Genomic DNA, 24,790 nt, shown 5'->3' with positions numbered 1-24,790 from the left:
TCGATGGCCAACGCAGACTTTGGGAAAACTGTCGGACGGATTTTTAAATTTCAGCCTGTGTGCAAAGTTATTCAAGAATTAAAATTCAATTAAAAATTATGTCCCTGTGTTTTATCGCCATATTGGATTTTATATTGTTAATTTGTATTACCGTTAGTTGATTTTGTTCTCAAATTTTGAAAGATTTTTATTTAATAATTTTTGAAAAATTTTAGGACGTTTTACTTAAGAGATGTCTTATTAGGACGTTTGTCCCTTTAGGAGGTTTGTCGCATTAGGATGTTTGTCGCATTTTAGGTTTAGAATGTTTGTCGCATTAGAACGTTTGTCGTAGTAGGAGGTTTGTCGGTGTACCTAAGTATTTATCTTTCAATTTATAAATCGGTTCTGTCTCTCAATGTGCCTAGTAAGCACAGAAAACTTGCCCTCCTTATTAAAAAAAAATAATCTATTCTATATTAAAGCACTATAATAGGTTAAACTATCATCTTCCCTTGTTTGATTTCATTTTATTTCAAAAATATATTTTAGAATTTAGAAAATATACAATTTAAAAAAAACACTATCTATTTTATAAGACATCTTATTTATATAAACATATGCATATTTTCATGCTTGTTAATTCTGAATTTAGACATTTTATGAGCTTTATTCTACTCCACTTCTTTCCCGCCACATTAATATTTACTTTTTTTTTTACACAGGATACAATTTTTGGCAATATAGAAATACTTCATTTAATGTTGAATTTGCTTTGCTTTTTTTCAAACAAAGCTTAATACTCCAATCTTTTTTTTTAATTATCTGAGTGAGAATGTGTAGTTTTCTATATGATATTATTAGGGTTGCGTCCCTAATATCTGATATAAAAAAGGCGCTGTGATGGAAGGAGTACTCAGGGGTCAGAAAAAAACTAAAACCTTCCCACAAATGAAATCTAAAAATTTAATTGAATTTTAGGCTATCTATTTTTGACGCATTTGAAAACATTTGGATGGTATTAGCTGGGTTATTTTATTTTTAGTTATAACCTTATTATGGTTTTAAGCTATTTTACTACAGCCTACTAACCCCTTTGAATACAGATAAAATATATAACAAAATCATTTATCCATCCCTATTAACTAAACATGCCTTTTACCTTTTGCTTTTTATCAAGCTTGTCCATGGTCTTGCCATGTTTCTCAGTAATCTCCTCAGTCTGAGACACAGAACCGGTCTGGACCTCTGAAATTAAACATTTTTTTTATAATAAGGGTAACTACAAAAGATTTCGATAAACATTTTGCCTTTAAAGTCACTAAAGAGCTGTCCAGTATAAGAAACTTTACAAAGTCTTCCAATTTTGTCCCATATTTAAGTGAATAGCTTTGAATTTAATCATACACTCATTCAAATATCCTATTACTTTTCTATTAATCTTCGCCCCTAGCCACTAGGGCGAAGCCCAAAGAGGTATTGGAAAGTAAAAAATTGTTAAAAACCTTCACTGTAAAAAAGAACCATATCGGTTCAGCGGTTAGTGAGACCCTTCGCTACAGACAAAAAAAGCTTACTACTTTATATAAAAGGAAGGATATGGTCTACTTAATAAATAATAAAAATTTTGATAGGCGATGGAGATTATTAAGCAATTAAGCATCCCTGAAAAGTAAAACTAAACGTTTCTCATACCTCTGGTGGCGGCTGACAGCTGTTCATTAGTGAACTCCATCAGGGGGACCAAATCGTCTGTGTACTACAAAAAATAATTTTGATTGAAAGAATTTTGTCTTATTTTCTGATTTCTATTAAAAAGATTTGAATAACATTTTAAAAGAACTTTAACATTATCATAAAAAGCGTTTCTATAATCAGTGTCGGTCGGTCTGAACGTCCGTAGGACGTTTGTTTGTCCTTTGGATATGTTTATAATCTGGGGGGAGGGGGGATCCACCCCCTATCAATAAAATAATAATAACACATTGCTCGTACACACTAATAAAAATTATTCATTGTTTCAAAACATCCTTTATTGTACGGAGTCATAGAATTTTAAGGATTATTGAATTTTCTATAATGGACTAAAAAATAATGAGATTATATAAGCTTTTGGTCTTTCACAAGATTAAAGAATTACCTCGTAAGCCTTCCACAACATATCGGTGACCAATTTTGTCTCATTGATTCTAGGCATAAGTCCCTCAAATCTAAGAAAAAATCATTCCTAATAAATTTTTTTTATATTAGTAAATAAAGATATTTTAAAGTAATTATAAAATATAATTAAGTCTAATATAAGTTTTTAGTATTGTAGGTTTCATGACATCGCCTCTTAAGGGACGTTTCGACGTATTTTCACAGTAGCTTTTGATATGTTATTTTAGGTTAGGTAAATGTTAATGATTGCCGAAGCAATAAATTAATAAACAAAATAAACCCTTTAACCCCTTTTTAAACAAGTTTAAATTTATGATTTTCCATAAATGTCTGGCTAGTTAAGAAAAAGAAATATTTTTACATAAAATGTCCCTAAGCTGATGTGTAATAATTTCCGCACATGAATCACATTCTATATTTTGATTAAAAATTGCAGATCATTATGTCAGTTCAGACTACCCCTCACCAACTTCCTTTCTATTTTGTACCAGCTGATACGCCCCTAGAGGCCACTAGGGCTGGGGCACTTTCAATTTTACTTATGTCAGATCATACTACCCCTCACCAACTTCCTTTCTATTTTGTAACAGCTGATACGCCACTAGAGGCCACTAGGGATGGGGCACTTTCAATTTTAGTTTTAAAAACGAAATGTGAATACCAGTTTTTGGAGGGAAGGGGCTTAAATTTCTCAAATTATTATTAAAACCCCCTGGACATATAAGAAGTTTAACAATAAAGGAGAACCAAAACGGTTATGCGGTTTAAGAGATCTTTTGCTACTCAGACATGAAGGATATAAATTGCTATTGTGATACTTATACTGATTTAATTATAAGCGGGATTCTAGGACCAACCCTGAAATTATAATCCCCATAAAAATATTTTAAAACACATCAAGTGTAGATGGGGGGGGGGGGGGGAGAAGGTAGTAGTCGATTAATTTTAACAAGGATGACAATTTTTTTTTTGTGAAAACGAGACTTTTTTGTTTATTTATTAATAAATACAAAAATATTCAACATGATAAATGTAGGAATGATTGAAATGTCCTATTGATTTTAAAACTTACATGAAGATATCTGTATCAATAAGATTTATCTCTTAACTCTATGCCAGAAAGTTCGTGCTTTTTCAAAAACAATGTCTATCATTGACCTACGTTTTTAAATTGGTTATTCATAAGAATCTATACATGGGTTGTTATAGAGTAGTTTTGCTACTAAACACTTATCAAATAAGAAGGTCAAGCATATTAAGAAAGTGAGGTAAAACTAGGGGTAAAGGGATACAACAATGAAAATTTAATATAATAATCTTTATATTTTTAAATAGCCCAAATAAATATAAAATAACTAATTTATTGATAATCGTAATTTCTCCTTCCATTGCTTAAATAATCACTTTATCTATAATCATTTTGCAACTATGGACGTTAAATTTATTCTCCACCCAAAAATGACATACAAAATGTCTTTTAATTAACTTTATTTTATTGGGAGAACAACTTTGTGTAAATTATACACTTTCAACTATCTTTAAGCTACCAAAGGCATAAACTAAATCATACAGTTTCGGAGATAAATTTGAAGATTTAGTCCATTGTCCTATTCCTTATTCTCTAGATAAAACAATGCTTTAATTTCTTTTGTATTAGGCACCAGTATTTTCCATTTCCAAAAAAAAAAAGAAAATAGCTAGCAAGAATTTTAAAGTTATTCTAAAATGCATATATCATTGATATGCTCAACCTGTTACAAACAAACCTGTTACATACATTATGATAAGTATAGAAGAGTTCGCTTCAAAAAGAGTAAAAGAAAATTAAATGCAATGTAACTTTTTAAAGTTGTTTTTTTGTAAAAACACATAGAATTCTTCTACTTTACTAGACCGTCAACCCATAACTAATTGAATGTAAGGTGAGGTGTGTCTATAATACCGCAAAATAAAATAATGTGAATTGCATAATTTAACATAATATGCAACCCTTTTCTTTGTTTTGTTTTATATTGTTACTAGGTGCTACGCACCTAAAAGCCTCTAGGAGCAGGTTTCCCACTACCCTCATTTTCAATTAGAGTTTTAAAAAGAAAAAGTAAAAATTAAATTTTTACTTTTTAGTGGGGGTTATTTTTTTTTGTTAAAAACCTTCCCTGGACCTATAAGGAGCTTTACTGTGAAGGAGAACCACATCAATTCAGGGGTTTGTGAAATCCTTTACCACAGACAAAAAAGCTTAATAGTTTATAAAATAGAATTGTCATTTTAAAATAAAAAAATACAATTATATGAGCTTTTCAAAAACAAAAGAAAAGCTCAACACAGGAATACTTTTCTTAAGACCTTGAATTTTTAATAGCAAATTAAATAATAAATAACCAAATAATAAAAGTTGAATAATACCTTGTAAAGATTTTTCTAAGATTTTCATCTTCTTGGGAGTTCTAAATAATAAAAACTGCATTAATTCATTGTCAAAATAAGATTACATTTTAAATTATTCTTCATTTAAAATGTAATCAATTTTAAGAATGGGATATAATAGGGCAAGAGTAAAAAGTTTTAAGTTTGAATTTTAAAAATTATTGTTTGTTATGGTACCTTAAAAAATTTTCTTTCAACATTAAATTTTTAAGTTTAAGTTTAAAATATGTTTTAAAGTCAACATTACAAAAAATGACAACATAACTTTTTAGGTTTAAATGAGTTTAAAGTTCTAAATGCACTTTCAAGACAAAACAAAACCATATTTTTTCATTTATTAAATAATTAGGTAGAAGTATTTCTGTTATGTCTAAATACAAGAAAATAAATATGTTATTATCAATTTTTACTTGTGTACCACATGCAAATTAAAAATAAATTACAATTTTATTTTAAAAGGGACAATTCTACGAAATGCATTTAAAGAGATACTGTACATCAAGTATATAATATGATATATCAAGTTTAGTTTGAAGACACAAATCACAAACTAGATAATTCAAAAATTTAAGTTATTTCAAATATATATATGCCTTATAAATGTAAGTATTTTTTTAGATAGATAAAAAAATATTAAATGAATTTCATAGAATCATCCTTTTATAAATTTCATTACAAATTAACAATTTTTATTTACAAAATAATTCTTTTATATGTGTTTCATATCAAACATTTTAATATTTGAAACAAAATTTTAGATATTTATATTATGTGTTCATTTCAGATACCTAAAACACAAAATTATTAACATGTCTAAATACCAAACAAAATCATAAAAGCAACTTTCATAAAAATTAACTTTTTGAATAATAAAATCATGCATTTATGAAAGTAGCCTTTTACAGAAATGAAGGCAAAAACTGAAATCAACTAATTAATGGGTATAGAAAAAAAAATAATATTGCGCAGTTGGAACCAGCTTCAAACATGCATGAGGGCCAATTTAAGGTATTATGTGATTTCTTTTAATTGAAAGTTTCAGATTGGAAAACAGTGGAAATTTTGTAGTGCCAAAATTAGGATAGTTATAATAATAAAGATATGCTAGAAGAAATGTTTCTTAATAACTTCTTGAAAACAAAAGAAGATCATTAAGCAATAAGCCAAAAGCTTAGGACCATTCTAAAATGGGGAGTTTCTATTTATGAATTACCTATTCATCCTACATTCTAAATTAATGGGACTATTCTGAACCAGATAAAGAAAAGAGTTAAAAGGGAAGCATGCCAGTAGAGAGTTTAGGACCATTCCTAAATTACAAGGCAAACATTCTAACAAATACAATTAAACAGGTTGGGACCATTCAGAAATAGATGAATAGAATTAACTAGGGGGCATTCAAAACTGGCATAGGACCATTCCTAAATATTGGGGTAAGGACCATTCCTAGGTTGTATTGTTTGTGTAACCTTTTTGCTGTGATGGATCTCCTGTCCTTCTGCCTGCATCTAAAGGTGAAGTAATTAGACATTATGTTGCAGTTTAAAAGATAGATTGAAGAAAATTTGTATATGACAACATAATTTTTAAACCTGTGTAATGCAGATCCTATTTGACTAGGTTTCAAGTGAATTATCAATAAATCAACAGCCAATTAAAATTGTAAATGTGAGAGATCTAAAATATCAAAGTTATTTGATTTATCCCATAATTGTGTCTATTTCAATAATTGTTCATAATAAAGTTGGCTTTGACTTTATTAATTACTTGTCTTTGCAACAAAACTTTTGGACAAATTGGCCTTTCTATCATAAAATTAACTTCAATCTATCTATTATTGTGTTACAATAGGCAATAAAATTATCTGTACTGTATTGTAAATTGTGATGTCGTTGTCATTAAGTATTTAAATTTTTATCAATATGTTTTTTACTAAACGTATTTTATGACAGTTTGACTTTGTCAAAGCATTTGTCATTGTATTTTTTATGTAAAAGGGACTAAAAATTAAATTAAAGGTAAGCAGTTTGGCAACTGAGAGTAAAAAAAGATTTTTTTTTCCATTGCTAAAATTATAATGATATAGATTTCAAATTTAAATGTTTAATTCCCTTTTGAAAGATCTTAATGACTAAGAATAAAAAGATTTATTGTATAGATTATATCAATCGTATATTTTTTTCTTTTCCTATCTGCGTACAATTGCTTTTGAATTATTGGTAAGGGTTTACAGAATTTTAAAAATATAAACTTCTAGAAGTTGCCAAACTCTTTACACTTTATATTTATAGATAGTCTCCTTTTTTGTTTTAGCCTAAAAAAAATAAGATTAAACCGAAAGTTTTAAGCGTATAATTTTATTATTAACAAATAAGCATATCATAAGCTTTTTTATATAAATAAGCATGGTAGGTTACTTATTTTTGTGGAAGTATGCTATTGTAATTCAAGCTGGGAATTAATATATACATACTTATTGGACAAATACGTACATCAACCTAAATAGTTAAATATTCAATTCAAAATCAGGACAATTTAAGTCATAAGTAGCGCAGTCTTTATAGAACAATGTATTGATGAATATAAACAATAAACATAGCCTTATATAAAAGTAACAGGATGTCTGTGTTTGTCCGTCTGTGTGTACCGAAGGATCTTACTAACCTCCGAATCGATATGGTTCTCCTTTACAATGTGGCTTCAAGTTTACATTAGATGACTCTCCCCCCCCCCCTCCCCCCAAAAACTAAGATTTAAATGGGGATCTATATAAGGGATGAATTATGCTCTGCATTGTAAAAAGTACTATTACGGACGGAGTAACAAACGGACGTACGGCAATACCCTAATTATTGCTACAATTGAGATAAATTTAATATTTTTTTTGTTTGAAACATGAAAAACATGAATAAAATAAAAATTATAAATTATTTTCAAAAGTGCTTCTAATAAAGTACAAATATAATTTACATATATCTATATGGTATAGTTATTAAGTGCACTACCTTCTTCTAATAATATTGTGTATTATTGATATACCTATGAATATAACTTGTTTATAAAAAAAAATTCAGTGCTAAAGTAGTAAAAAATTAATGTAGCATTGTCTACATTTTTTACAGTTTTTTTTTCAAGGCTGAAAAAGATATTACATTAACAAGTCTATTCTTTCATAATTATAATTATAATTTAACAGTTAGGTCCTAAAAATAAAAGTAGCGCCGAAATCATCCGGGGTATTGTCGGTTTCGTAACATCTCCTCCTAAGGGGCGTTTCGTTGTATTTTCACCGTAGCTTTTGATAAGTTATTGTAGGTTAGGTAGATGTCAATGATTGCCCAGCAGGGTTAGAGCCCCCCGCAGTGGCTAGAAATAGGAGAAAAGCTACTATGAAAACACGCCCCTTAAGAGGTGATTTCTCGAAACTGACAATACCAATCGTTAGATATCCAAACATATTTAGTTGAACAGTCGGTCAGGCAAATGTACAGGCATATTTTTATTATGATGTATGATGATGTAAAAAAAACAACTTAATGATTTTATCTTGAGAAAAAGTACCTGAAAATTGCTTGATGAAGGTAAATTAATTTTAAAAATGTTTTTTGTCTACCTTACCTAACCGAGGGAGACCAATCATTTCCGTATATTATCACATACGCATATTGTTTTATATTCGCAAAAGACACAATAGGGTAGTAAAGATTTTAAATTGCAATAGTATAACAAAAAGAAAAGGTAATTATAGCAATTGTTTTAAAAATATGCTGTTAGGATAATTTGATTATGCCATAAATGTGCGGAAATGAAGGCCCACCGCCTTCGAGACACAATGGAATTTAAGTAGCTATGTCCTCAGCTCTATGGGCAGAGGGATAAATGGAATATAAATTTAAATAGATAAAATTCTCCCCTCTAATGAGGACGAAACCCAATCTGTACCACTTTTGATTGCTGTGACGTCATATAAATGAGGGAGATAAGAGGAGAAGTGGGAAAGAAATTCCCTAAAAAAGAGATGAAGAATCCCTCATTTTTATTACGTCACAGGAATCAAAAGTGGGGCAAAAATGGTACAGATTGGGCTTTATCTCCAATAAATATAAAAGTATAGTGTTTTCCTTTCAAAAAATGTATCTTAAAAAGCAAGTTTCAAAACTTTTCCATCAATAATGTTAATCAACATAATTTTAATCTTAAATGGGAGTGAATTAATTTATCCTACATTATCCTATCCCTATATATGCCTGACTTTATCGTCATGTAAGAAGTAATTAAGAAGTATTCATAAAGCTTTCTTCCTTTGAACATTCTCTTTTTATACGAGTTTTTAGTACAGATGAGTTCTATAGCTAACGCTGTCCATCTGCTTGTCCAGCTTAGTGGTACTTTAGTCGAAAAAGAGGAGGACCCACCAATTTCAATTTTAAAAACAGAAGTAGAATGATTTTCAGAAGTGTCATTTTTTTATAGACATTTCTCATGAGAGGGTGATGGTACTCTCTCTGAAAAATAGTTATAAACCTTCCCTGGACCTATTAAACGCTCCACTGTAAAGGAGAACAATATCAGTTCTGCGAATAGCAACACACACATTCAAACATATTGTTACTTTTTTTAGGGTACAAGATATTAAAAAATGAACTGAATTGACGGATTGTCATATTGAAAACGGTTCTGGATCGTAAATATCAAGTTCAAAAAAATTATTAAAGTTACAAACTGTCGATTTTTCTGCCACTTATTAATGCTCGGTTAGCGAGCCCTGCTTTGAGACACAACTTATAAAAGTTTCTAGTTGCATACATATCAGGGAGGAAGGGAACATTTGGCTGTTTATTACACTAGTTTTATAACTACGTTTTTTTTTATTAGTTGGCTTATGACTTTGGGGACTTTAATTAAATTTTGCTGATTGGTTTATTAAGTGAAGTGTACAGCAGTTTCAACTACTAATTGTAATATACTAAACAGGTAAATCTTTTATATAATCATTGAAGATGGCTATCTATTTATCGGCAATAGTCTTAAACCTTTAGATCCCTGCATACATAGTCAGATTGTCGTCATACACACAGACTAAATCAATATGTCATTTCTTACTCCCTCTCACCAACAGGGATATAGATATATAAAGAAAAACCTCAAAACTTTCAACTTAAAAACAATTACATTATTTTGTAAGTCTGAGTTATTTTTTCTTTTATTAATAGTTACTTAAATTTTTACTGTTTTGAAAATATATATTATTAAATATGCTTCAAAAGTAAAGAAAGATTTAAAATTAAATTTTAAACAATCAAAAAATTGTATTCTCGTTTCTAAAATTTAAATTTTTAATGCATAACTGTTGGATATCATAACTACTCAAACATTATCTAAATAGTTCTTAATAACTTCAGGTTCATATTGTGTCAGTTATGACAACTTTTTCTAATACCTCAGGGACGATATTAAGAAATAAAATTGTATTTAAACATAAATATAGCCTAAAAACTAAAAAAATATCTCTCGTTTTGAACATATATATCTAGCTCTCCAGATGGGATCAAAAAACCTGGCTGTGTTTTTAGTAACATAATAAAATTATATTTTATATAATTCTTTTCTTAATAAATGTATTAAATTAATCCTTTTGTAGTTTGGTAGCTACTCTATAATTAGGGTCTGTTTGTCTGTATGAGATGGCTATAAAAAAATAGAAGCATACTTTATTAAAATGTACATTCATCAGTTTTCGGTGCTTGCAGTTTTTTAATATTATTTCTAGATGTCTAATTAAAAAAAAAAACATTATACCGTGAGGAGTTCTAGATATGTAAATCTTTTTACTAACAGAAAAATCTCATCAAGGTATTATTGTAAGATAAAAATTTGAGTTAAATTCTTGTTAAAATATTACTAAAGTACTTAAAAAGTTGCAAAAGTAATAATTCTTTTTGAAGCTTAAAACAATGAAGTAGAATGTTACCTAAGTGACTTTCAAGAAAACTTTTTAAATTTTACATAATTCTTTTTTTAAAGTACAAACCAACAAGAATAGAAAGGATTTATCTCTTAATTTTTTGTTATTTGTTTTATTCTAATTCTTAAAAGGTAGAACAGCGAGGAAGGGGACTTTAGACTGAAAATAACACTGGTACCGAACTTTTCACAAATAATTTTAGTCTACAAAAATAGTAATTTACTTATCATCAATGGGGATGTACATCAATTAATCAATCATTGTCTTATCCCTTAAGATCCCTGGGTAGAAGTTATTGGGAATTGTTTGGTCCTTAAGATCTCACAACTAGACTATAGGCAGGTTACACTTTTTGGTGTGAATTATATTCACTATACCTTAACAATATTATTTTTAAAATCTTTTTAATCAATTAGAATTAGTATTTATTAAAGAGGACAACTAATGCAAATATTTAATCCCTAAAATTTCTGAAAAAAAACGTGAAGCTTGACGCAATCATGTGTAACCGCATAGCTCAGATTTAGCTTACAAACAAAAGATTTTACTCACAGCAAAAATCTTTGTTAAGGGTGTTTTTGCTTTATGACTATCAAAGCTCATGTCGAATATAGAGAAATTCGCTGACAAAAAGGCAATAATAAAATACTTTGAGAACTTCTATTAATTTTTTTTCTCATACAGGTAGTGTCAAAAGTTCAAAACATTTCCTCTAATAATTTAAATCTTTATTTGGGATGTACATAAAAAAATATATCGTCCATTGTTGTATCTTTTAAAATCTTTGAATAAATTTATAAACTCTGGATGCAGGATAGGTTAGTGGACTGTAATTATGACTAAAAATTTAAATAGTTGACATATCCTTGTATCCCTGAAAAGCTAAGTCTTAGCGTAAGGAATTTTTTTTTCAACACGACACAAATTATCCAACAATTTTGCAACAATATGCTGCGTAGTGTGCCAATGTTTTAGCCAATAAACAGGCGAAACTTATTTATATGTACATTGTACATTCAATCATAAAATAAACAAGGATGACAACATCCATAAGTAGCGAAGCACAAAAAATCGTCGATGGTAATACGTACAGGTAGATTTAAAAGGTTTTTACTAAAATCAAGAATAGATTTATTGGATAAAATAAACATGAAACCTTGTTTTATTTTGCATGATGACGATGGTCAAAGTAAATTATATCAAAGATGCTCATAACAATGGGAAAAATTATTTTGATACTAATATCCCATAAAAGTTTGAAAATTGCATCAAAATAAACAAAGATATGGGGAAATATGTAAAACATATAAAAATAGCCAAAAACCTGATAAAAGGGAGTCTGGCCGTCATTGTTGTTTTATTAAAATGACAAAAAATTTAATTTTTAAATCCTTAACTTAAAAAAATTGGAAAATCGGAACATATACACTTAAGATATGGAAAAAAGTGTTAAATGTATAAAAATAGCGTAAAACCTGCCAAAAAGGCAGTCTGGCCGTCATGGTTATTTTGTTTAAAAGACGGGAACTGACGGACTGACTGACTGACTGACGGACTGACTGACGGACGGACAAAGTGAATTATAGAGTAGCTTCGCTACTAGAAAAATATAGTTGTCTACCTTTGGGTTTGCCTACAACAGATTATATCTACAACAGCTATATGTAATTGTTGTCAATAAGGAAAATATTTTTTTTTACTTTTTGCTAATTTTACGATAGTCTATAATATTGTCACACCCACTAACAGCAAGTTAGACTGTATATAATGGAATTGTTTGAGTCAGTTGAGATACAATTTTAATAATCTATGTTGACTCTATAGTATTTGATAATAGTTATTTCTGGCTTCGTATTAAAGATAGCTTACCGCGGATATAAAATGTACAATCATAAGAATAAATCCATTTATTAGCCCAAAGATGCCGAAGGGCTAGAATAAATGGTTTCAATCTCATGATTGTACAATTTTATATTTGTAGAAAACTGAATACAATACGATGGCTGAAAACCTGTTCTAATTCACCGGATATAAATCAGTTTCGTAGCTATACGGGAATAGTTATTTATCATATTTTAGTAATAATAGCTGAAGTAATCAAAAATTATTACTTAAATTATTGATCCACTTTATAGAGGCATTCTAAAATTAAAATACATATCGTATTTTGTTGATTAAATATCACCCCTAAAGTAAACAAAAATTAAGCTTTTATTGCATACTACTTTACTGTTATATCTTTCTCACTGAAAGACCTTAAAAATATCCTTTTTTTTAAATCGACCTTTCTTTGATATACAATACTCTTATGTCTTTAGATATTACAATCTTCTAAAGCAAGTAAGGTTAAATTTTGAAAATAATTTAAACGTTAATAACAAATAAAATCTTTAAAATTGGTAATTTAAATTAAATAAGAATTTTTCTTTCGTAGGTAAAAATAAGATATTTCTTAGTTTTTACAGCATAATATTGTCCTTAAACATAAAAAAAAATTAAAAAAGAATTAATACAGGTTGTCACAAAATGAATATTTTTACAGGCGGATAAATGTTAAGCAAAATTGTTTTCCTTTTGTTAAAATTTTTCTTTTTTTTATTTTTCTCTCTGCATGACCTAACTCTTGCTAATGACAACAAAGCAAGCCAAAATAGATGTGTTAGCATTTTTAACATCAAAGCTTTTCTACTTTTAGAATATGTTCGTCCGTCTGGCCGTAACAAAAAGCTTTAGACCTTGTTTTTAGCTTATTCCAACAACGAAATTAATTTTGAAAAACAATTACGAAACCTCTAAATGTTTTTCAGCTGTCGTTGGGGAGCAATACATAGAAATATTGATGACCTTTAAATCTGCCCTCAAATATTATTTTAGATTTATTTCGCTTGTTGGCTATACCTTATTCATGCCTTGATTTAGGTATCTAGAATCTTTCTATATCTAAAACTTTGCATGATATATCCAGTAACGGTTAGGTATGATTCGAAAGTGTAGCATTTCTATAGTAATAAGCCAAAAAGCAGTACGTCCATTTTTAGCATGTTAAAACTTTAGCTTTCTAATTTTAGGAGCTTTGCTTATATTGAATCTTGTTAAAAAAACTTGTTTAGCTTAAAACTTTGAATAGAATGTTGCTAAAAATATTCTTTAAAAAGACAAAGGGTTGAAAAAAGAAAACAGTTTAATGGAATTGTTTTGAGTTAGGCCCAAGAAAATTGCGAAAACAAAGATATTAGCGCATAAGCTTCTCTATAGCTCATTTTTTGTTGCCTTTTTAAAGTTTTATTTCAAAGAAAGAAAGTATGTAAGAAATAGAATAAAAATTGACAAAAACTGTATAGCCATACAAAATTGACATATTCACTATCATTGCTGACACATAATCGTTATGACTTGATTTTTATTAAGATCATTGACATCATTTATATATATATTTTGCATTAGGTAAACTACATACTATTTTTATAGCGCTATGAATATATAATGTTCATTATTAAATCCATACGAGTTAATATGACATAAATTTACACTTAGGGATGCATGTTGTCATCCTTGTTAAGCAAAAACAGTTTCATTACGCCCTGCTTGACTTTGTCTTTTGGGTTTGACTGCATTTAAAAAATTGAGAATGGAAAAAGTTTGCAGTGATTTTCTCAAAAATATTTGCCTTGTAATGTTATTTTTACGTTGCTAACGCTGCACATTAGGGGGCAAATCCTTATTAGGATTAGGGGCGTAACCGCTAGTAAATAAACTATAGGATCTAGTTATTTACTACCTTTATTTATTCTCAAATAAGATAAATTTTGGGTTTTTGGATAAAGTAAGAAATTTACATCTTTAGGATAGTCTAAAGGTCTAAAGGTTATTTAAATATCACATTATATAAGATAAATATAAATAACAGCTTTCAATGTTTCTAAACTAATGAAATAGGTAAGATATTGATATAAGATTAAAGATTGAGCTTGAATTAATTATAATATGTTATTAAATAAATCTTTATAAAGAGCAATGGGTGTTAGGTTTCTCTTTCTAAAAATTTAAACATGAATTTCTAATTTGATAAATTGAGAAATAACAATATTTGTAAATAATTGTACACTATAAATTATTATTTGCCTCACACAGTGCAATGTTAAAGTTACACAATGAAAAACATTTTCCAGTTCTAGGTATTTTTAGCCTTAAATACTATGATCATTTACAATGCCTATATTTTATATTTTTTTCATATTGCGTAACTTTCCCATTAGTTACACTAGTTACACTAAAAATAGCTTTAAACTCATAACCTATGTATAAGATGCTACACTGTAAAGGAGACCAATATCGGGTTAGCGGTTAGCGAGATCTTCTGGTGCAAAGAAACAGACACATATCCTGTTACTTTTATATAAGGATAAACGGGTTTTAAAACTATCTTGATTTATTTAATCTCTCAGTAAAAATGTCATATTAAGTTTATTAATACCTTTGTACATTTTGAAAATTATTTTGAGGTATAGTTTTATTTTTGACGGACAAGCATATGAAACTTATCTTGACCAAGTCGTTTCACAAATTAAAGCCAGTTTTTACTTAAAAAAATTATTTCATTTTTGATAAAAAAAGAATAGTAAAGTGCTATACTGAGCAAAAAGATAAGTGTTTAGATAAATAAATAAACATTGCATAGTAAGTAATAACTTAATAGTTTAACAATTTTATGGCATCATTATAAATTTTAAAAAAATATATATTTAAAATTAGGCAAGTAGCTTTGTCATACAGGCGCAAGGAGATAGTTAAAAACTAGATACACCTATATGGGTGGGTTGTCTGTTTTGTCCCTTGATGCCTGATATTTTATCTTTTGTGCCTCGCACGCTCTGCTCGCAAGATAATCAGCCAATTGACAAATTCTTGTTAGCCTCGAATCTTAAGCAGTTGGGCCTTAAAATAGGCTACAGTGTACTAAAGCAGAAATTATCCAGCTTTTTTTATATGTAATGGTTAAAAATTTCAATTAGCATTTAATATACGTTAAATAGTCTCAAATTTACCTATACATTATGACCAAAAAGATCTTTCTGCAATAATGCGTTGTTTAATGTATCAGTAGTCCCATATCAATATAATAACAGCACAAAAGAATATTTTATGGTCATTAGTTTTTTGTTTGTCATGTTTATGAGTATAAAAAAGATAGGAAAATTTAGATAAATTAATGTTCAATTTCGGTGTTTGTGAACATTTTATCAGTCATCTTTTAAGTTTAAATCCTTAACAAACATTTTATATTATATACTTTCTTTATGCTCTCTGATATACTATCTAACTCAAATCCCATACCGCCACTTTTAAATTTCTAAAACTTTTTTTGAAAGGAAAATACTAAATAGGAAATTTCCAAATTATATTCAAAGTTAAAAGAATACATAGTCAAAAATAAATAAAAAATGTAGAATTGTAAAGAAGAATATTATTATTTGAATAGGGGCTTTCACAAAAAAGTTGATATCGAGCACTGAAGCTCTTCTATCTTTGAAACAAATTGCAAGTATGGGAAAGATATTTTTTCACGTATACTCATTTAATATATTATGCTACGATAAAATATGACCTAAGTACTAAAAATATGAAATAAGATTTTAAAGATCATACATAAACAATTACAATATAATGTGCAAAAGTATCACAGCATAAAAAACCGACAAGATTTCATAAAAAAGAACAAGAAACTGTCATATAGTAATACAATATAATTTTAACTTAAATAAACAAATATATAGACAAACATACCCATCTATCCTTGTTATATAGAAGCTGCGCTAATTAAAATACATTATAACATTGTCCTTTTGCGATTCTGTTTATAAAATATTAAACATTTCAGACAAAGCTTTAATATAAATACATAACAATAAGCTATAAACATTTGCTATTTATATATATCTATCCATCTGACTATCTTTCTAGCTATCTATTGTCTATCCTACCTTCTTTTCTTCAGCCAGAAGATCCTTGGTGCTAGACAACCAGTCTCTAACTTCTTGTCTTTCCAGGTTCTTGATAATATTCTAAAAACAAATCAAATTAAATTTTGGAAGATTTTAATTGAAAAATTTCAAAGATTTTTAAAGAATTAAAAAATACAATAATTAGCCTAGTAAAGATGTGTGTTTGTACGTTTTTCCAATGATATCTCGGAAACCTCTGGACATTAGGCTGAATTTTCAGAGAATCCTTATTTAAATTTAGGGCAGGTTTTAGGCTATTTGAAACAACGATTGGAGTTATTTCTTTAATAGGTATAGCCAATGATTACCAAGCCAATCAAACCCACCTTTTTTTAGATTTTCTAACCCTGCGAGACTCTATTCCAACGAGATTTTATCCTTGCGAAGCCTTTACTACCTTTACTTAACCTAACCTAACCCATAAGAAATGTGCGTGTTTTTTCTTTAAAAAGTTTGTTTCTTGTCCCGATGCAATATGAGGAAAACCGCCCCTCGATTTGTAGAGTAGCTCCGCCACTAAAACAAGAACCTGTTTGACCAGTAAGTGTTAATATCTTTCAAGTTATTTCATTTTTTCTTATTCTGTTTCTATAAGAAAGCTTAAAAAGACAATGCTGTTTATTTTTTATCTAAGCAGTTAAACGGCAATCATTTGTACAGTCTTTTGCTTTTTGGAGCATAGCTACTCTTTATATTTTAAAAATATTTACACCCGTTCGTCTTTTTGTGTTGAAAAATTTGCAAATGAACCATTTCAAAAATAAAATCGACGTAAAATTTCATAAAAGCTAATTTTCTCTTATAAATCATACTATTAGGTATGGAATGCATACTGGCCTGCCATTGGTAATATAGTGTGTGTGTCGACCTATCATTAGACATTTTGTATTGTATGACGTCATTTGTTAAAGGCATTATAAAGAGCTTCCGATTTAGTATGTTGTTTTTATTATTTCTGTGCTACTTGTGGACATCAATGTCCTTGATTTTTTAAAGGAATTTATTCAATGTTTTTGCATTGTTGCAATAAAGGAATTTCAGGGATAGAAACATGGCACTTCAAAAAAACTATTTTGTTTGTTTATTCGCATATGAAAAACAAACATAATTTTAAATGATTATAATGGATTTTTGACTAGCTTATAAGTAGTACGTTTTTTCATCTGAAGCTTAGGATCTCAGAAATTGATGCTCTGAATTGATTGTAGTTTTCATAAATTTTTCTTACAGAAAAGTCTAGAACAAAATTATTTTCTTCAGATGTAGTATCCCTTATCAAAGATAATTTAAATTGGAAAAAAATTTAGCCTTAATACATCGACAAAAAGAGAGGGGGATAGATTAACTGAAGAACAACTATTTTTCTAAAACTTTATATGTGTGTCCAGTAAGATATAGCAAACTATTGATAAACGTGATAGATAACTTCAATACTTCTATCCCCCACAAATTTTTTTTTTTATAAACAAAACATGTATTGAAGCCTTAATGTACTTTCTCTAGAGACTAGAGGCGAAAACACAAGTAAGAAATACCTAGAACGCAATTACTATAATGATATTTACAGTTACTAAGTCAATTTTCAAAAATTCTTAGAAAAGCTAAGCCTAACATTGCTTCCTTAGAAATTTTTTATGCTCATAGAAATTTAAAAAAACATTTTTTGAATATTTAGTGCATTTCACAAAATAAACAAAATAAAAAAAAACCATTTTCATTTAAAAATTGATCATAAATGTCATATTTATATAAGCGTACTATTGTCAAAAAAAATTACCATTGATAAAACAAGAACGAATACGTCACTTTTAAAGAGAGAGAGAGAGTGTGAGAGAGTAAAAAATAACAAGTATAACAATTATCAACATCCAAAAGCAGCAAAGCACAAAAAATGGACTAACAGCCATATATTGTTATTGTTATTGCGCTTATGTTCAGTTGTCATAAATGAAAAATAAATTGATTGAAAACCTCTCACATTTGTCTGACCAACAAACCAACTGGATGCTCCAAGTAAAGAGAATCTTCAAAAAAAATTCAGTTGTCTATTTGAAATAGCAATAGATAATTTCACGCCCACATTTATAATTCAAGTTTTATAATGATTTATCTAGGAAGGTAACATGCTGTAACAGATACAATTAATCAGAGAATCGCTTTGCTAATTAAAATATAGCTGTGTATATTTCTATCTATCTATCTGTGTATATTTCTATCTATCTATATGTGTGTATTTCTATCTATCTATATGTGTATATTTTTTATCTATCTATCTGTGTACATTTCTATCTATCTATCTGTGTATATTTTTTATCTATCTATCTGTGTACATTTCTATCTATCTATCTGAGTACATTTCTAACTGTCTATATGTGTATATTTTTTATCTATCTATCTGTGTACATTTCTATCTATCTATCTGTGTATATTTCTATCTATCTATCTGTGTATTTTTCTATCTATCTATCTGTGTATCTATCCATCTTTCTATCTGTGTATCTATCTATCTATCTGTGTATATTTCTATCTATCTATCTATCCTCACCTGGAAGTTATCCTTGATCCTCTTGAATTCCTTGGAGGTGTAGATTTTGTCGGCATTGACCTAAACAAACATCATATAAAGGGTGTTAAAAAAAACCGATCGCTTCACTCTTTCAATATAAACCATACAGTTTTGGTCAAAAACTAATAAAAAATGACCCAAATAATGTCCATACAATGACAATGAGAAAACATTATTAAATTTTGAATTCTACTCACCTCTACTGAGCACTACAGCTCGATTCCTAGCCCTTGTGGAGAATTTTTCCTTACATGGAGAGTGTATATTTTATTACAAATTTTTACAGTTTTGTCTTTTTTTAAAAAGAATAAACTGTCAAAAGTACTTGAAATCCTGTATATAGACCCCATATAATGTATAGAGTTTTTGATGGGGCCTATACAGACCTTTCTATTGACGCCTTAACCAGATTTCTAACTCAATCCTTGCCAATTTGGCATCAATAAGACAGACCCATCAAACATTGAGACATGAAGGTTCTGTCTTTTAAAAAAAAAGAACAAACTGTCTTAAGTACTTAAAATCTTGTTGATAGACCCCATAATGTTTAGAATTGTGAATGGGGCATGACAAGATCTTTCTATAGACACCTTAACCAGGTTTCTAACACAATCTTAGACATTTTGGCATCAAAAAGAAAAATCTGTCAAACATCAAGAACTGGAGAGACCCGTCATGTCTCAATGTTTGATGGGTCTGTCTTTTTTATGCCAAATTGGCTAGGATTGAGTTATAAACCTGGTTAAGGTGTCTATAGAAAGGTCTTTACATGCCCCATACAAAACTCTGAACATTATGGGGTATATCTACAAGATTTCTAATATTTAAGACGATTTGTTGATTTTTAATCTCCACGTAAGGAAAAATTCTCCACAAGGGCTAGGACTCGAGCTGTAGTGCTCAGGAGAGGTAACTAGAAATCAAAATCAATAATGTTTTCTAATTGTCATTGCTTAGACATGATTTGGGTCCTTTTTTGTTAGCTTTTGACCAAAATTGTAAGGTTTATATTGAAAAGTGTGAAGCGATCGTTTTTTTTTAACACCCTTTAACTATGAAACCATCCTCTTAGTGAGGTGTAGCAGTGTGAGCATTAGAGCAAAACAATAGAGGGGAAAGGGGATAAATAACGATAATTCCCATTCCCATGGACCCTGTGCCGACTTTCAATTGAGTCTTTGAAAATCGACGAATAGCGTTGGGAATATTAACATAGCCAAGTTGCAACAAATGAGCAGAATGCAATTTGCTAGCAGACGAAAAATTATTATTATTATAATAATAATAATTATTGTAACCTTGACTTTAGAGTCGCAATCGATAATAATTTCGAATGCGATCGTATAACATGAAAAATAGGCGTACAAAGTGATAATACAAATTTGTCTTGGAGAAATAAAGAAAACATATTAAGTTTGGTTTTGACAAACTCAAAAAAGGGAAAAAAATAAATGTACTTGTATTCAAGTAAAATCTAATTATAGATATTGTTTCTTTAAAAATGTCCACTTAATAAATGAAGAATAATGGGTTTAAAATATGTCTATGCGAATACAAAACTATTGCAAATAAGGATTCAATTAAATTTTATAAATTTTGCATCAATAAGGCGACGTAAAAAATACATTTGCCGTTAAAATGAAAAGAAAACCACCTTTATAAAAATTCTTTTAATTAATACCTATTGTATATTTGATTGCTGTTTCAAATTTTGGTAAAAATTAAGAAACATAAAATATCTTATAGATATTTGGGTGTGTATCCAGTTCCGCATCTGTTTCTCATTAGCATTGCACAAGAAATACACATAAAAAATACAAAGTAGAACGATGTCTGTCCGTCTGTCTGTCTGTCTGTCTGTCCGTCCGTCCCTTAAGATCTCGGTAACCGCTGAACCGATCGGATTCTACTCTTTAGGGAATATACCTACTGGTCCTGTGGTGGTTTTAGGCTATTTTCTTGGGGGGCGGGACACCCCCAACCCCCCAAAAAACAAAAAATCCCCCCCCCTTTTTTTTTTAGGGGATTTCCTTGGTCCTTTTACGTAAATTTTTTTTTCACCTCTTTGGGCAAAGCCCCTAAAGGCTAGGGGCGAAGCCGCTAGTTATTAACAAAGCACAAACTTTTCATTCTACTTTACTTTTCTGTAATAATTATCTACCACCACTTATTGCTGACACATTACAATCTTTCCCGATTTTGTATTACTTTTGCGGAACATGATTCCAGTTACGTCATATTTTTCTTTCCCGAAAAAGGGAAGGGGGAAGAAAAAAAGAGATTGGAGAAAAGGGGGTTTTCCCCATCTCTTTTGAAGAGATTTTCTTCCCCCCTTCCCTTTTTCGGGAAAGAAAAATATGACGTAACTGGAATCATGTTCCGCAAAAGTAATACAAAATCGGGAAAGATTGTAATGTGTCCTTATTGCTTTCCATTGAAGCAGCTTGTAATCCACATAGAAAAATTACGTCATACAATACAGTTGACCAATGATAGGTCAGTATACATTTGGTTAATGTATACTTGCCTATCATTTGTCATTTGTATTGTATTACGTATTTTTTATAGGCTGCTTCCTATTTATTTGCTATTTTGAATTCTTGTAGTCTAACATATTTGCTATTGTGATATTAAGCTGGAATGAATGCACAACAGTTATTTGACCATGTTGTAAGAGAAAGAAAAAAGATAATTTTTCAATATTTTGCACCTTCCATTAGGTTACAGGGATATTACTATGGCAGATAAATCCAATGTCCCTAAAGTTTCCTTCTATATGACATGCATGCATAACATATCAAAACTTGTGGAAAAACTATTTTATTTTTTATTGTCCTAACCCTTTCCTAATGACCAATACAATTTTTTTAGTAATTGACAACTAAGACAATAAGTATTTTAAAAGAAATTTGTATTTTCATCATATGCCGTAATTTTACCTAAAAAGTTAGGTTAGGTTTTTCGAAAAAAGTTTTAAATTAGATGATTGCATCTAAAAAAAATGTTTAAATTTGATGAGAGTTTTCCATAGATTATCATGCATACTTTTTTACTAAAATTTAAAGTGGAGGGACGATTAACCGCCCCCCTCCCTTTTTCCTTAAAGTGCCCCAGAGGCCTCTATGGGCTTAAAAAATTGTGTGAAAGGATTTTTAATGATACTTGTGCAGGAAAAAGGGAAACATAGCAGAGGTTGGTTCTTAAAAAATAAAGCTGAATCGGCTATGGTAGCCAGATCACAATTTTTATTTTACAAATTTATTTATAGATTTAAAATCATAGAATGGCTATTAACATAAAATTTTATTCAGTTTTGATATATTTTTTATATGATTTTTACAAAAACAGTTTTGGTGACCTGGCTACCATAGCTGGTATGCAATGTGATACATCTGCGGAAGTGAAGGCGCACCGCTATTTAGCAATTTTTGAGATACTACTTCACATTGTATCAGCACTGAATTACCTTTCAAAGCCCTGACCTTGAAGATTTGGGATACAGTGATAAGGCAGTGAAGTATAAATTAATCTTCAGCCCTTCCCTTCACTTTTTATTCGTATTATGGATGAAAATGAACTTTATTGGGGGGGGGGGGGTAGGGGGGATTTAATTATAGAAACAAATATATAGACTTATTTTAAATTGGGGCGAAGAAAATTATACATTTTAATGCCCAATCCCTTTATTCACGAGGCTGCAGTAATTTTTCAAGTTTAAAGGCCACAACTTGATGCATTAGTCTGGTGGTGTTATTTGTCTTTGAATTATTAGCTTGTTAGCCCCTTCAAAACTCGATACGTTTAAGGTATACTTTTAGAAATGATATATTAAAAATAACAAAGATGACAATATCCATAAAAGACAATTTTGCATAACATCAAATCACATTAGGGTTAAACCTATACAGTCTAAAAGCTTAAAATCAAAATGTTATTTTTTTAAAAAGAAAAAAAATTAACTATGTGATTAATTTAAACTTTAAAAAATGTAATACCTCTAAAAAAATGATAAAGTCAGACTTGTATGGGTTTTGAATTATGATATTTGGTAGCAGAGTGTTGATATATTACCCTTTTTTTAGGGGGGGAGGGTGGTTAAGATTCTCCCTTAAAAATTTGAAATTTACCTGTTCAATGCTGGCTTCAGCACGGTCCATCAGATCGAAAAATTTCTGTGACCTGAAAATAACAAACTCTTAAAATCATTAATTGAAGGGTCATCCCCATAGGTAGATGCAAAGTTTTAGGTTATGAAAAAATTTATATTTTAAATAAAGAATTTGTAATTGACACAAACAAAAATATGTAACTTTTAAAGAGAAATTACTCTTTAACTGTTCAAAATAAAATATTTAGACCTTTCTTAAAGTAAAAGCACCTTACAAACCTTTTTGTTCTCAATGAAGATAAGACAATAGTTATATTGTCATTTTAAGAATATTTTAAAATTGTCATTATAATCATCGCAGGTACGTATATCTGTCCGTTCATCTGTCCCTATATTTTATGTCAGTCTATCTGTCCATTAGGGTGGGCCCATTTCCCCCTTTTTTTTTAGATTTTACTGTTATCATAAGTTGTGGAAGTCATATATATGTATGATAAGCCCCATTCAAGTTTCAAAAGAGACTTGGCTCTTATGGCTGCCGGCGCGCCGGAGGTATAAAAAGTGCCCTTCCCCTTATAAAACCAAAAATTTAAATCCCTTCAAACACAGGCATGTTGCATATCAGAATGACCGCATTGAAATGCTGATTACGAATCTAAAAACCGTTTTGAAAAATATTGCTCCTAGTTCGAATAAGATCTCATTAAGTACCTAAAAACAGCTGATTTAGTCAAAATTTTTCATTTTGATAGGTTATTTGAAAATCATTTCAGACTGAATCAATATTTTTCAAAACGGTTTTCAGATCTGTAATCAACATTTCAATGCGGTCATTTTGATATGCAACATGCCTGTGTTTGAAGGAATTTCAATTTTTGGTTTTATAAGGGGGCGGGCACATTTTATACCCCCCGCGCGCCCGTTGTTTTTGGATTAAAAAACCTCTTTCAAGTGTTACAGGGTTTTTTATTGGCCCAGTAACCCTTGCCAATGTCTTCTAATGTGAAATTCCAAAATCGACCAACCCTACTGTCCATATGTTTGACCAATGAAAAAAGTTACCTTTCATCAAAGAATCCCTTGATAAAGGGAAGGTTCTCCTGCCAAAATGCCATTGTTCACTTTGTAGAAATAAGCTTAATCTAAAAATCTGAAGAAAAAATATACTTTAACTCAGGTTGGGTTATGTAAAGGTTTAAAGGACCCCGCAGAGATAGTACGGCGAAGGGTAAAACCCTTTTCAGACTCTAGAAATAGGTTTGTACAAAAATAAAATATAAGGGTGGTAAAAAATAGGTTTCACAGAATGCAACAATAACTATTAATACTTTAATGGTAACTTCTTGAACAATAAGGTACAATGTTGTTAAGAAATTATAAATCTAGAATCTTGAATTAAAAGAAATTTTTAAACAGATTATCAAAAAATTTTTTGTTTAAACATCTTCAAAATACGAAGCTTTACAAAGTGTCTCAAAAGATCTGCCGTGTGACGTCTTAAAAATGAGGGATGAGAGGAGAAGTGGAATAAAAGAAAACCCTAAAAAAAGAGATGGATTTAGACATATTTTTATAACTTTACA

At 29.5% G+C, this 24,790-nt stretch overlaps 1 protein-coding gene across 3 annotated transcripts in view; it reads right to left on the bottom strand.

Moving 5' to 3' along the window:
- The window catches only part of LOC145306061 (muscle-specific protein 300 kDa-like), a 35,274-nt gene extending 10,899 nt beyond the window's left edge, over window positions 1–24,375 (bottom strand). For 2 of the 3 annotated variants that reach the window (XM_080147991.1, XM_080147990.1), the window contains exons 1-9: window positions 24,270–24,375; window positions 23,227–23,278; window positions 19,079–19,138; window positions 16,513–16,593; window positions 6,036–6,074; window positions 4,546–4,586; window positions 2,120–2,189; window positions 1,675–1,738; window positions 1,142–1,227 (exon numbers count right to left, since the gene is read on the bottom strand). In XM_080147991.1, the coding sequence (XP_080004117.1) occupies window positions 1,142–1,227; window positions 1,675–1,738; window positions 2,120–2,189; window positions 4,546–4,586; window positions 6,036–6,074; window positions 16,513–16,593; window positions 19,079–19,138; window positions 23,227–23,278; window positions 24,270–24,322 (546 nt within the window). In that variant the 5' untranslated portion in view covers window positions 24,323–24,375. The remainder of the gene's footprint in view (window positions 1–1,141; window positions 1,228–1,674; window positions 1,739–2,119; window positions 2,190–4,545; window positions 4,587–6,035; window positions 6,075–16,512; window positions 16,594–19,078; window positions 19,139–23,226; window positions 23,279–24,269) is intronic. The other variant, XM_080147992.1, reaches the window with a different exon arrangement.
- Window positions 24,376–24,790: the final 415 nt, after the last annotated feature.

This window comes from Acartia tonsa, chromosome 14 (assembly GCF_053477335.1).
Source record: "Acartia tonsa isolate MP-2025a chromosome 14, ASM5347733v1, whole genome shotgun sequence".
NCBI lineage: Eukaryota > Metazoa > Arthropoda > Copepoda > Calanoida > Acartiidae > Acartia > Acartia tonsa.
Note: the sequence above shows the minus strand (reverse complement) of the source record. Positions and strands in the feature narration are given on the sequence as shown.